The 14,939-nt window shown below is 38.8% G+C and overlaps 1 protein-coding gene across 5 annotated transcripts in view; it reads left to right on the top strand.

Moving 5' to 3' along the window:
• Positions 1 to 14,939, top strand: part of LOC125236272 (unconventional myosin-XVIIIa) — a 318,921-nt gene that overhangs the window by 125,764 nt on the left and 178,218 nt on the right. For all 5 annotated transcript variants that reach the window (XM_048142988.1, XM_048142986.1, XM_048142990.1 and 2 more), the window contains 10 exons: positions 3,542 to 3,652; positions 4,231 to 4,360; positions 4,981 to 5,077; positions 5,647 to 5,770; positions 6,468 to 6,615; positions 7,802 to 7,902; positions 8,377 to 8,507; positions 9,214 to 9,389; positions 9,994 to 10,079; positions 12,752 to 12,890. In XM_048142988.1, coding sequence (XP_047998945.1) covers positions 3,542 to 3,652; positions 4,231 to 4,360; positions 4,981 to 5,077; positions 5,647 to 5,770; positions 6,468 to 6,615; positions 7,802 to 7,902; positions 8,377 to 8,507; positions 9,214 to 9,389; positions 9,994 to 10,079; positions 12,752 to 12,890 — 1,243 coding nt within the window. The remainder of the gene's footprint in view (positions 1 to 3,541; positions 3,653 to 4,230; positions 4,361 to 4,980; positions 5,078 to 5,646; positions 5,771 to 6,467; positions 6,616 to 7,801; positions 7,903 to 8,376; positions 8,508 to 9,213; positions 9,390 to 9,993; positions 10,080 to 12,751; positions 12,891 to 14,939) is intronic.

Genomic DNA, 14,939 nt, shown 5'->3' with positions numbered 1-14,939 from the left:
GGCTCATTAAACTAATTATCTCCTTTGCAAATGATATCGGTAGGGTCAATGTGCAATATGTGCATGTCAATTAAATTGTATGCATACAGGTTTCTTTTAAAATTAAGACCAAAACATAAGTTAGTCTGTATATTTTATTAATATATTACACGTCCCAACATCTTACCTGTAGCACTTATTCGATTCAATTGGAATCATATTATATTCGGAGAGAGTAGATTTTTCTTGAAATATAATATATTCTGTTTTTTTTTTCACTTTTAAGTTTTAGTGACCAATATGATTTTTTCGATAATAATATTTGCCTTGGTCTTAGGATAGGCCCCATACTCTCCATATATAAACATAGCCGCCGAGGACCAGTAGTCATAAGACAATCAACATTTTTGACCTTTTGTATGGAAGATTTTCCGATTATAAAAACATATATGCATTCGCAAAAAACAACAAAAACCTAATCAGAACATGATACTGACATTGAATATGCCCTCGGAGCTCCGCTATTTTTGTGACACTTATTTTATTGGAATAACCTGTACATTATTATACACCGTGTTTCACTTAACACTAAAAACCTGAAAACAGTTTGTTCAGAATCGAGAGTAGAATCGATTGAGCTATATCTTGATGGGGGTAATATTTTTATTTAAATAAGTATTATTAGTTATTTTTTACGTGCCCATTCTATTGTACTCGTAATACAACATTGTGTATATCGCATTGCTAGAGGTTGTTTACCTTTTTCAGTATTTAGGGGTATTAATACTGGCTGGTTACTTGGGCGATTATTTTTTCCGCTACTAGTTTGACGTTGTTTGTCAGTTTAATCTTAATGTTTATCATAAGTCATAACAAATTGAACTCGTACCTAATTACAACCTTGTCATTTTGAATATTTGGTTTAAATTTGCTTACTGCGATTATCTGTCCAATTTGAAGTTTACTGTGACAAAGCTTTAAAGTGTTTTGCAGTGACATCTTAGCTGTCTATTGGTAAACCTTATGTCGTTGCAGTAACGTACACAAATAAATAGTCTTATGGTTTATGATGGTAGTTAGCAATTATTTTATTGAGTGTAGAGCTAAAAGTCAAGTAGAGCTGTACAGAAAATTAAAAATTCAATTTAAAAAAAAAGTAACCATCAGATTAAAAGATGAATACTCTAAATGAGTTTAAAAAAATGAAAATCAGTTGGGGTGTCTGAGGTTTTGAGTGATATCGGAAACACGTTGTATTATATATTTGCGCGGCCATTTTTAGAGCTTCAAAGCGGAGAATCGTTTCAAGTAACCATGCTGTATCATATTTGCCTAAAGTTTTATCTTAAATATTTTATGTTTAACAAACATTAAAGATAGGAATGTCATTACTGGACGAAAAGTGTGCTTTTATTTCGTTTTAATAAATGATAATGCATATAATGTATTTGAATCTATTATGTAATTACCTAAATATAATATAATATTTTTAAACTTGTGAAAAAAGCTCTGCTAATTTGAGCTTACGAGTATATCCTAGCCTAGACAGGCATTTTCAAACTTTTACTGCTTTAAAGTTTTATGACTAAAGCTTAAGTAATATGCCCTATCACTTATATGTATTTTCCACGATACTAAATGTATCATCAGCTATAATACATACATACATACATACATACATACTATCACGCCTGTATCCCATGAAGGGATCAGCAGAGCACATGAAACTACTCAAGTTTCAGTGCCACTCTTGGCAAAAAGGGGTTGAAAGAAATCGAAAATGTGACATTGCAGTGACAGGTTGCCAGCCTCTCGCCTACGTCACTATTTAACCCATATCCCACAGTCGCCTTCTACGACACCCACGGGAAGATAGGGGGTGGTGAAATTCTTAACCCGTCACCACACGGGGTCCACCAGCTATAATATTATTATTATTTAGAGCCTAATGTGTCCCACTGCTGGGCAAAGGCCTCCCCCCTCTTTTTCCACTCATCCCTGTTTGGAGCAACATCTGGCCAATCTTTCAAAAAGGAGTCCAAGTTATCCCGCCATCGCCGACGTGGTCTGCCGGTTCCCCGGTTTGACTCGTGGGGCTCCCATTCCGTGGTTATCTTGGCCCACAAGTCGTCCGGCATTCGGCAGACGTGGCCAGCCCAGTCCCATTTTAGCTTAGCCGCTTTTTGAGCTACGTCTATTATTTGAGTTTTAGAGCGCAGCGTGGTGTTTCGGACCCGGTCCCTTAACTTTACACCTAATATGCTGCGCTCCATAGCTCTTTGGCAAACCCCGAATTTGGACTGCTGAGCTTTTGTCAAAGACCAAGTCTGAGCACCGTAGGTGAGAACTGGAAGTACGCACATGTCCATGAGCCTACGTTTGAGTGACAGAGGTAGGTCTCCCTTCATCAAGTGCTTCATCGACCAATAGCTCTTCCAGGCGTTTTCAGTGCGTCTCTGGATCTCTTTGTCCTGTCGCGCCTGGAAAGAGACTATTTGGCCCAGATAAAGGTACTCCTGGACATATGCGATGTGTTCTCCGTTTATCTCAATCCTAACTATAATAACTATAACCAGCTATAATAACTATTACATAATTAAGTATATGACAAATTGTCACGACACGGTAGAAAACAAAGTCGCTTCCCGCTGTCTGCCTTTCTGTCTATTCCAATGTATGCTTAGATCTTTAAAACTACGTTACGCATTTCAATTTATACATAGATTTTTTATAGATTTTGTATTTATGGGGAATGTTTATACATATCGTCACTACTTTGAAAAATCCGTTGCGCTATACCGGGTTTTCTTTACAACTGTGTTTTATTGCTAAGATCAGAAAACATAATGTTTAGCGCATTTTATGACAGACTATAGTGTTGTAGTTCTAATTTAAAATTATAGTTTCCACGCTTCACACAATCAAATGCTTTTGGAAGTTCACAAAATATGCCAATTGCATCACTAGAAGTTTTTTTTTATACCACGTCGGTAGCAAACAGCTCTACTGTCCCCCTGATGGAAAGCGGTCACAGTAACCTATTGACGCCTGCAATAGTACATTAAAAAAATGGCATTCTGTTTAGTCCGTCAGTTAGAGCGTCTAGAAATACTGAACACATATTTTTCGCTTTATCTAATGAATGAAAAAATACAAAGATATAGGGTATCATAGTTCCGGAGTGGGGGGTTGTGACGTCACTGTTAGGTGAAAACTGTACCTAGGCGTGACGTCACGCAAAACTTCAACGCTCTGTACCATAGTCAGTTTTCGTTAACGAGAAAAAATAAAAAATATGTCTCCCAAAGTTTTTTGTTGATCTAACTAACGTACAGTCAAGTGCAAAAATACGTATCGATTTTATCCGCTCAAAAATATGTACCGAGACCTTATTCCGCCGACATAAAGTGCTATGGGACATATTTTTGATAAGTTGTACGCACGCACCCATATTTTTACACTTGACTGTACTAAAAATGTTTTCTTAGTCGTCTCGTCTATTCGAAAGGTGTTACATGCGCGTTTTTCACCCTGAATAAATCTATGTTACATTTATTTGCAGAACTCCGTCTCCATCCACTGAGAGGGAGATATCTGGCGCCGAAGCCCTGGACGCCTTCGTCACTGGCCTCTACAATGAGACCTTCAACATCATCGCTGCACTGGTCAACAGGTATGCCTTTCGAATTACCTGCTTCTTTGAGTATTGTATTCAAATAGTACGGCATTGACATCAAATGTTTTGCGGGTCTTTGAAATTTACAACTGGATGATCTTAGTCGGCGTTTGCCTTTGTTTTATAAAAATACATGTTTATTAAGTAAAAATAAATATTAAATGCAGGAGAACAACGGGAATTTTATCTGTGTGTCTTAGAATATTATCTGATGATTCTCTAGCGGCGTTTTTATATTGCCATCATTTTTTTTAATACTACGTCGGTGGCAAACAAGCACACGGTCCGCCTGATGGAAAGCGGTCACCGTAACCTATGGACGCCTGCAACTCAAAGAGTGTCACATGCGCGTTGCCAACCCATTAGAAACTTGTACACTCCCTTTTGCTGTGTTAAGTACACAGCAAAAAGGAGTGTACAAGTTCTAAGGAGGGTTCGGGTTGCCGACGACTCAAAGGACAATAGACGGAACAAATTCGTTCCATAGGTCCTTCCGTCACCAACACACCGCACCCTCGTTGAGCTCTGGCAGCCTTACTCATTTTGATACACCTCATCATATTATGTATGTGCAGGAGCATCTCTACATCAGCACGAACGTCAGCATCTCTGCTGCTTTTGGACGCGCCGGGCGCTGACAACCCCATGTCTTCGGTCCACCAGAGCGGCGCTCCGCTCTCCAAACTGCTCTCCAACTATCTACAGGTCTGTAACTGTTCCAACTCATCCCGTAGGCCTAGCACATGATGGCCGCGAGAGTATGTCGCCGCGAGATAGATGACAAGTCTTCTTCTAACTGTATTAATGACATAAGGACGGGTAGTCTATCTCGCGGCGACATACTCTCGCGGCAATCATGTGCTAACCCTGCTGATGCAACTTCAGGTGTCTAGTACAATCACTGAATAAATATTTCTCGAACTCAAGTCATGACGTCATCGCATGTTAAAGAAACTCCGTACTATCAAAGCTGTTACATTACAAGTAGATTTCAATAAGGAGGCACACTTTAAGAGTATGACAGATGGCGCCACCCTATTAGTCCATTGCACAGATAAAGAATTTCATACATGAGAGCGAGAAGATGATATGTTTTTTTTCTCTCTTTCACATATGAATGACAGTGACATGCTAAGCACAGGCGCCGCCTGGCGGGATAAAATGTCAGTGCGCCTCCTCATTGAAGACTTTAGACGTATTCATGAATATTTTGTATCGGGACATTTTCCAAAATTCATCCAATAAATGTCTTAAAATTTCTAAACAACATTTGTCGTGCATGATTTTGTTCTTTGATCTTATTAAAATGTATATTGACTTGACAGGAGCGTTTGCAAGCAGTCTTCCACGATGCCATGCTGGTGGCGCCACGGGAGCGCTACGCACAAGAAGGCATCACACTGGACGACGGGGCTGAAGAAGGTAGGCCTGACACTTTCCATTCAAGGTTACAATCGTTATACTGATCGCAAGGGACTAATCATATTTTAGTTAAAAAAATATTTTAATCCAAGCTATAGTCGAAAGCTGTATTATTCTTCGAACAGCTACTATTACTCTAACCGAGAATTAATACCTGTGCCTATCATCAGATCAACTCGACGGTACCATATTATTGCATTTAGCTTGCAGCATGTGACCAAACGTAGTATGTTTACTAATTGAGCGGTTTTTGAGAAAATTTGTACATTGCACTTTTTGGGCCCTTTTCTACTGTAATATTTTGAAAACAGGAGTGCAACATACTTAAACTTTTTCTGAAAATGCACCTTCACACTTCCTAACTTTCTCGACGCGTGGCAAACCAATAAATAACAAACGGGCCTCTCGCTCAATTGCAAGTCCAACGTGCATGTTTTGGAATGAGCTACCCCTTGCGCTATGACCTGGGATTCTTCGAGAAGTAGGTATTTAGGTCGACAACGCATAATATTACACAAAATGGATTTGTGTAATATTTTCTCATTCAATTGACTTGTGTTAACTTGCAGATTGGCTGTCGGAGACAGTGAACCCGGGACCGATGGTGGAACTCCTCGACAAGTCTCCGCAGAACTCGATCGTGCGCAGCTCGCAAGCCGACCTGCGCGAGTGCGACCGCCGGGGACTGCTATGGTTAGTTGTACAGTCAACCAATTGGAACCCTAGGCCACTGTAGAACTATGTCATAGTGACATTATAAATCAGATTGTAAGAATTCTTTTACTGCTTGTCATTTCGACATGGTTGTTGAGTGGCCTAGGGTTCCAATTGGTTAACTGTACTTACTTAAGTTTGGCTGGCGCGATAATCCAAAATGAGTTTTGGCTTCCAACACAAGATCACACCACTTTGCTGGGTTTCGCCAACGCCGAGCTCGCGGAGGTCAACCACATTTCTATCCGCCCAACGATATTTTGGGTGACCAGCAGGACGGCGTCCATTCGGTCTTCCCAAGTAGGCTCTTTTGGCTGCCCGATCTTCACCCAACCTTTCAAGGTGACCAAACCAACGGAGACGATGCGATTTGGTTTCGCCTATTTGGCTCGGCTACTAGTTCCTCAATTTCGGCATTCTTTCGGATCCATGGTTATTGTGAGTTGTATATTTCTTTATGATCTACATTGATTTATTTCTTTCTGATACCGTGCCAGTGCCATGTAATAAGAACAAGTTAGGACAAAATGTGTTCTAATATATTAAACGAAATAATATTATTCGCCGCGTACATGTGCACTTTTTACTTGATAGTTCATCATCATGATGATGATGATGATGATATTACAACGCAACGTATATATTATGTTTTATAACACATTTTTTACTTTGCCAGGCTCTTGGATGAAGAATCAATGTATCCTGGCTCCTCCGATGACACATTCTTAGAGCGAGTGATGACGCACTACGGGCCCCCGAACCAAACTCAGTACCTCATCAAGAAAGCACCTCACGCACGGCAGTTTGTTCTGCAGCATCTCCAGGTAACATTCTATATATCATTGTTGTCAGAATGGTGGCCGCTAACAAATGTAAGAAGTGCCTGGCAACCGTGGAGTCACAACTGGATGAGTCTAGCATAGGACCGGGAGAAGTGGCGTACTAGAAGAGAGGCCTATGCTGAGCAGTGGGCGATAAAGTGCTGATGAGGGCTATGATGATGGTGTTCATTGTTTGCCGAAAATATCTTACCCTATACAATTCCCATTTGGTCATGATTTGCTCCAGAGTCCACAAATCTCTCACAATGTAGCTTGTACTTGTTTTAATAAAACGAACTTTTCAAATGATTTTGTATTAATGTATGCATGTCTCTCAATTTCGTTCGCAGCTCAAGTGGCTCTCTATTCGTTTTCGTCGTAACTCTCACGTGCTGTCCCTTTTGTATTCCATTCTTTTTAACCCAACGACTTCCCGCTATCTTAAGAACCGTTTCAGCTATCTCCGTTCTGCTTAGTCCTCTCAGAATTTGCTTCTTTCCGTTCCGTCGTCCTCGTTTAAATTCTATAACAACTCCTTTACATTTCAAGCTGTGCGGCTTTGGAATTCCCTACCTCTAAATATTAGACGCGCTCAATCTCCTACTTCTTTTAAGATACTTCTCAAGCTTCACTTTTTATCTGATCATTGATCAATGATACCTTGATAGACATGTCCCCTATAGCTGGCATGTAATTAGTTATATATATGTATTTGTATGTTTATGTATTGTATTTTTATTTTTATGTGTGTAGTATATTGTTTTGCGTAGTATAGTTTGTGCTAGATTTCCTCTAAGTCTACATTTAGGACACCTACTAAACCTACTTACAAGGTTAAATTTATTGTTGTTGTTAATTTTTGTGTATATTATATTGTTATCGTCGTTGTTAAGTGCTTACGAATAAAAAAATATTCTATTCTATTCTATTCTATTATTCTCCACTACCTAGGTTGTCTGGAAGAGATCGCTCTTTAGCGATAAGACCGCCTCTTGTTTTACCTCTTAAGTTGTTGTTTATACTTGCTATGTTGTTTCGTGTATTGAGGTGTGCAATAAAGAGTATTTGTATTGTATTGTATTGTATATAGATGTACCGGCACAACACAATAAAATCACTGCAAAAATCATCTGCTAAAATGTCGTGGCCAGCGATGATGATGATAGATTTAATTATGTTTATCTTACAGGGCACAAATCCTGTCCTGTATGACGTCACTGGCTGGGTGAAGGCGAGCCGAGAAAACCCTGTGACGAAGAAAGCGCTCACGTTGCTGCAAGAAAGCCAAACGTAAGTTTTATTTATTTCGCTAATGTCATATCTAGGAGTTTTTTACGCATTCAGTTCTACTGTTACACATCAATCACTAACCAGTAGAGTAGGTTTAATAAAAGTTAGTTTTGCGTCACATTAGCCGATCTGATATCGGATGTAGGACTGATATCCCATACATTTAAGCCGCCATCTTTGATTTTTGCCTTTGAAATCCTGCCGACATCCGATATCAGACCGGATAATGTGAAAACGCACGGTGTTCTTTCTTTCTGATCGACGAATGCACGTTTTCGAATGCTCACATTCCACCTATCAGCATGGCACTGCCCATAGCGGCAACGTTATTTCCATCACACTTAAAAACGCATCTCAAAAATAAAATTTACGGTTGAAATAGAATTAATAAAAAATAATGTGAAATGGTTTAAGGGTTAAGCGTTCACGGTTGGTTCTATCGGCTATGGTTTTGAAGTTGTTTTTTGTCTGTAGCGAGGAGATTGGCCGCCTGTCGGGCTGGGCGCGCGGCGCATGCGGCGTCGGCGCTTGCGCGTGGAGCTCGGCCGTCGGCGACAACGCCACGCTGCGCCGCGCCTCGTCTATTCGACGCACGCTCACCGCAGGTAAACTTCTAAATACTCACGTTAAAGTTTCATGAGACGTATTCAAATGTTTATTTAAGTGTGCTCGGAGTGTAGCCGCTGCTCTCACTCCTATATGCCTGAAGACGGGCCTCCTAAATAGACCAATCATGTGCGGTAACGTGATTTTAACCGATTATTCATTGAAAAATAGTTGTGAAGTGAGCTGATTTTGTTTGAACGTCATTTCGTACACATAACCCAGACTCGGTCCTCCGGCACCTAAAGCCGGTTTGTTAACGAGACGATGTAGCTGCAGAATTAAATGACTTCTTCCGCGAACAAATGACTAATTCAAATTAAAAATATCTTTATTCATGTAGGCCTAATTACAAGCTCTTATGAATAGTTCATTACATATATATTATGACTACGCCGGAGTGGTCACATATAAAGTCCTCCTCATCGTTTTCGATGACGGCGACCCTAAATACACCTTACGGACGTTTCCTAGCATGTGCTCTTATGTGGCTGGCCAGGCCGAACTTGCTTTTAAATACTCGCTGACACGTGTGGCAATAAGGTTGGCCAGCTGAGTTATAAGTGTACACGTAGGAGGGCTTAGGTCTATATTTTCGTAACTCACACACACATAGCTCACATAGTCACATAGCTCTGCAGCGTACTGTAAATACTCGCCTATATAATAAATACTTACCAAACTTCGTGGTACGTTTTATGTATACAGGAACAGCGGGCATGAAAAGGCGCTCAACAGCTCTACAAGCCAAGTTCGTAGCAGACGGAATAGTTGACACATTACGTCGCTGCGGCGCCGGAGGCGTGCAATTCGTATGCTGCCTTCTTACGGCCCAGCCAAACGACCAGAGCGATGATGTCAACGTGCCACTACTGCGATCGCAGGTATATGGCTTTTTTATTCTTTATATTCTTAAAGTTGTGCGCTGCGGTGCGAGGAGGCAACAAAGGGATGACCAAATGTATGATGTTTTTTTAACAAGAAGACGTCCAAAGAACAGAATCGTCTGCGATGCTTAACAGCATCGCTCAGAATAGTGTGAAATTGCTAATAAACCCATACACCTGAGATCACTGGCAGTCGCACTTTAACATAATCTAGTTAAATCCGAAAGAAAATTGTTATTTTTATTTTTAGACCTTATTTTATTGTTTTTAACTACCTACTTTATTACTTGTTTTTTATGGAATACGGAAAGAGAGAAAAGCGGTTTCAGAGGAATTTCCTCCCTCAAACGCTCCGGCTGTGGAATGAGCTTGCCGAGGTATTCCCGGTGAACTACAGTATGGGGTTCTTCAAAAAAGGAGTGTACAAGTTTCTAATGGGTCGGCAACGCGCATGTGACACCCCTGGAGTTGCAGGCGTCCATAGGTTACGGTGGCCACTTTCCATCAGGCGAACCGTATGCCTGTTTACCACCAACGTGGTATAAAAAAAGGGGTTGCGGTCGCAAATGATACAATAGCTAATGTGATTTGTTGTCCGCAGTTCCGTGGCTTCCAGCTTCTGGACGCGGCCCGCCTCTACAAGCAGGGCTTTCCGGAGCACATGCCGCTCTCAGAGTTCGCAAGAAGGTAATATTTACTTTAAACATCGTGTTTTTTTTATTTTTCGTAAATTCAACTCGTCCTTAGGTTCTTTATCAAAAACCAACCGGTATATCGCTTTTTGTTAAATTCGAAAAAAAAATATCGATTTCATACTTATAAATGAATTAAATTAGTGTGAGAAAAACCTTGATCATAACATTAAAGTCAGTGTCAAGTGTCTGACAGCACATGTCAAAACAAATAACATAAGTAAATGGCAAAGAGGATCGAGTAATATAGAGAGTTACTGTCAAAGTAAAATCTGTAATCACAGTGCATAGATATGTGTTAAAATGTCAAATATTAATATTAGCGCCATCTAGCCGAGCGTTTCCCAAAGGTGTAACGCCATCTAGGCTACCGTGCCTTTTTCTCTTGGGATTTGAGGTACGTTTCTTTATTTAATAATTGACAACATTTCATATTTTTGAGTACAACTTTTTATTGTTTGGTTTGAAAGAACTCAATACTAAAAGATACACGTATTTTTTTATTTTTCCAAAAACTGCTATTTTAATGAGAAAATCCCTTCTTATTACTACTTCGAGCAGAAAGAGCGTAAGTTACAAACGTCAAGACAACAGCTTCGTGACGTTACATGTGTTGTTTCATACACATAAGAAAACGACAAAATCATTTCTAAAAAAAAAGTTTTAACAGTCAGCTCAAACAGTTCGGTATGTCTGACTGTCAGTGTTAAGTGACTCAAGTGTCACTGTCAACCAATAGTGAATGACTACGAACCATAGATTAAGCCATGAAATTTTTAATATCTTTGCTACGAAGAGTGATAAGTGTCACTGTCAAACTCAAGTGACATCCCAACTGGAAGATTTTTTTGTTATAGTGGCAGCTCTAAATCAGCTATTTGACGTCACTTCCCCTTTAAGCTATTTTTAAGATTTTTTATCCTAAAAATACGGAGAAATAAATTAAAAAAATTATTTATGTGATCTACAAGCGTATATCTCGAAATGGTTTTCGATTTAGGGACATTGAAAATTTTGAAACGTTGTCAATTCGATAACCGTAAGAGTTAAGACGGTTCCTTAGAGAAATTAATTGAATTTGACGGAATTCAATAAAAACACGGTGTATAACGTACTACACTGACGATTTGCAATTGCGACTGCACTTATTGTAAAAAATTGAGATACTTATTAGTAGCGCACAAATACACACTACAAAGTCAGCAATGGCCGTTGGAACTTGGAGTTGATAATATGAATATGAACTAATTATAAATGTATTTATTTTTTATTTTTATGAAAATTGAATATAATGAAACGTTATTTAAATTGAATAATTTTGATATTTAGACAATATTTTTTATATAAGTAAGTTAGTGGTTTTATGACGTGCATGCATTATTATTTCTATGCCGTATGTGGCAGGATGTGCTGATCAAAAAATGTATTACCGACCTACAATGTACCTACATTCAAAGAAATAAAATGTTTGATTGATTGATTCACTAATTTGACTCTGAATTCTCTAATTTGAAATAGCCTACAAAGTATGGGCAACTCCAGTTAAAATTATGTCTCTGATCAATTATGTGATCTTTACATAAACACAAAAAGTAAAAAAAAAAAAACACTTTGATGCACACTTATACGAGTATTCACTACGCCACGAATTTAATTTAAAAGAGGAAATAAATACCTCAAAATCCCAATGAAAACATCTTGTCCTTGGCACTGTGGGACCATTAACCCTCCGCTTGCATTCATTCTCCATTTTTTCTTTTGTTTTTGATATGTTTTGCCTCTCCAAAACTGGTTAGGCCAGACCTTTTCGCGACTGCCTCGGGACTAAAATACGCAAAATCTTCTTTTGTGCATTATAAGAACTTGCATTTATATAAATGCTGACATAAAGGGAAGAAACACCATGTTTTTCCTTTACTTTTTAACCCCCGACGCAAAAACGGAGGGGTGTTATAAGTTTGACGTGTCTGTCTGTCTGTCTGTCTGTCTGTTTGTCTGTGTGTGTGTCTGTCTGTGGCACCGTAGCTCCCGAACGCATGAACCGATTTAGATTTAGTTTTTTTTGTCTGAAAGCTGAGTTAGTCGGGAGTGTTCTTAGCCATGTTTCATGAAAATCGGTCAACTATGTCGCAGTCGGGGGTTTTTTCAAAATTTTAATTTTGTGGTTAGGTTAGGTTATTTGAGAATATATACTTCAACGCTTTGTCTAAATAGGTATACAATATTCTCGTACATTCTGTGGAAAATGACTAGGAATGAGGGCGCCTAGTCAGTGTTATAATACTGATAATTAGTTATGCTCCGTAGCGATCGAATCTCTCTAGTAACATACCTACATATCTCATAAGGTATTGTATAAATATAAATGCTTGAGTTCATACAGTTGCATGTGTGAGACATCCGCTATTCCGTCCAATTAAATTAGTAGTATACGTATTTTAGACTGACATCCCATGCCACCCAGAAAGAGAGGTGTAACTACAGTCGTGCAAAAATATGTATCGAAAAAATCGTCTCATAAATATGGTACTACGCTCTTATTACACCGGACTAAGATGCTATGGGATACATTTTTGAGTAAGATGTGTATTGTGTACACCCATATTTTTACACTTGACTGTACTTCAGTACTGTATTGACACTCTTTAAAATAAATTATTACTACAGGTACCGCCTCCTCGCAACATCAGAAAGCGAATCAGAAGAGGCACCGCCCTCAACACCCCTGTCGGATCGTCAGGTCGTGGACGATATGCTCCTAGCTCTGGACCTAGATGTGACCAGCTACAGACTCGGGCTAACTCAGGTCAGTGCTCTTCTTCAACTTAGCGTTTTCCCGGCCTAGCGCCAGGGTCGGGTTTCCTGCTCAGTCTTCTCCACTTCGCCCGCGCGGTCTTCAGCATCCTTAGGTGTGAGATTGTTCTGTTCATCCCGTTGTCGTCACCACGTTGGAGTTATAGGTTACCAGGTTTGTAAAACACTTTCCGCCTATAGGCAATATGAACTTCAGCGCGTATGTGTATATGGAGTTCTCAGTTTCCCTGACCCTCAACGTCCATTTTAATGACGACTTTACGCGCGATTTGTTTATCTGACCTTATATCTGCGGGGGTTCTTACACTTTGACCCATGGGGATCTTTTGTCGATTATCTAATTACCCCTTTTTCGACTTGTATACTTGCATCATTGTTCTGGATTCCAACGACTTACTACAAGCACATCTCGCACACTGGCGATCAAATATATGAAAGAAGCGCGTTCCACATTCTAAGCTCGTGTAGGTGAACGCGTACTATGCTTTTATGAGTGACATATGACAGGTCGACTGTTCGCGTTTTTGACAGGCGGTAACTGTAAGGTAACCGAGAGGGTGTGGACGGCACTTTCAGCGGGGAGCGGGAGTGGCTACAGTATGGCCTCTTTATTATACCATGTAGTACTCTTTATTATATTTATTGTGCTAATAGTTTGCGGAATATATCTTCTACTTACTGTAAGGCACAATACCACAAAACAAAGTAAGTCATACTGTAAATATAACAAAGTATTTTCAACTCTTAAGTTCTTGAAAAAAAAAAGAAAAATGAAAAAAGTTTATTATATAAATTAACAATTACAGAAAATCGCGACCCTGTGTCCTGAGCTAGGAAACCCTGTGTTACAGGAGTCAGGACGCAGTTTCATCGCACTAGTACCTTAATCTATATTATAAAACTATACATAATAGCAGTTGTGTACTTAATTGCAAACATTCATCATCAGATCGAACATAATACTAAAATTCACCTTATCGTAATTGCAATTAAGCCTACTTTTCTGTTACTACAGTATTCTAGATATTCTAGTATTTCACACAGTTATTTTTTACTATAACGAATCCATTCGTTTTACATCGAAAGAAAGTAAAGGAATTAATAGACATTTTTGCTTGTGTGCAAAGAAGTCTGAAACTGTAATAAAAACGTGAAACGAATCTAAATTAGCATGACTTTCACGCAGCAGCTTGTGGTAGGTCAGGTATTTACGAAGACATTGCGAATAGACGAGTAGTACTGTATTGTATACAAGTAGTCTGTGGTTTTTATTGTTTTAAAATTTTTAGGAATGTTTTTTTTTTTTTTTTTCAATTTAAATACCGGCCAATAGTATGAGCAATTGAGCAATGAGCATAAAGTAACGATAAATGAGATTAAATGTTTTACTAGTACTTATGCACCAATTCATGATGGCATACTGCAATAAAATACTAACTATATCTAGTGAATTACAGTATTAAAAACAGCATAATAATATGACAAAAAAGGTACTTTGCAATAATTTTTATCATGCAATTGATACCTTAAACAAAATTACCCTACACCTAAACGAGGCCATTTTTTTTTCATCGCTTTCGCAAAGGACTACTCGACTACTTACCTAAAGTAGTGTGGTATAAACCACTTACAATGGTCATTGTTGCAAGCTATTATTTTAAAAAGTCCTACGGACAAAATATGGCCGGCACTGATGCACCTAAAAATCTAGATTATTATAGAAGTAGAGTAAATTTGCTAAGAAATCTTAGAATATTAAGAAGAAAACTAAACAAACTTCATTATACACTGTGCCCATGAGGAAAGGGAAATATTTTAACATCATATTCCTGACCATATTAGAAGTTAAAAATGCTAATTAATGTTTGCTAAATTCGGCTTTATTTTTGAGATATTGCCATTTTTGTGTAAAAAAGTTGGAAGTAAATCACCAGTACAAAACACCTTTATGATTGCGACGTTGCCAGACTGACACGTCTGAATTGACTGCGTAAGTCAAACTCAGTTGGATAACGTCATTGTTGACTTGTCAGACCTAAAA

Source organism: Leguminivora glycinivorella, chromosome 19, assembly GCF_023078275.1.
Source record: "Leguminivora glycinivorella isolate SPB_JAAS2020 chromosome 19, LegGlyc_1.1, whole genome shotgun sequence".
Taxonomy (NCBI): Eukaryota; Metazoa; Arthropoda; class Insecta; order Lepidoptera; family Tortricidae; genus Leguminivora; species Leguminivora glycinivorella.
Note: the sequence above shows the minus strand (reverse complement) of the source record. Positions and strands in the feature narration are given on the sequence as shown.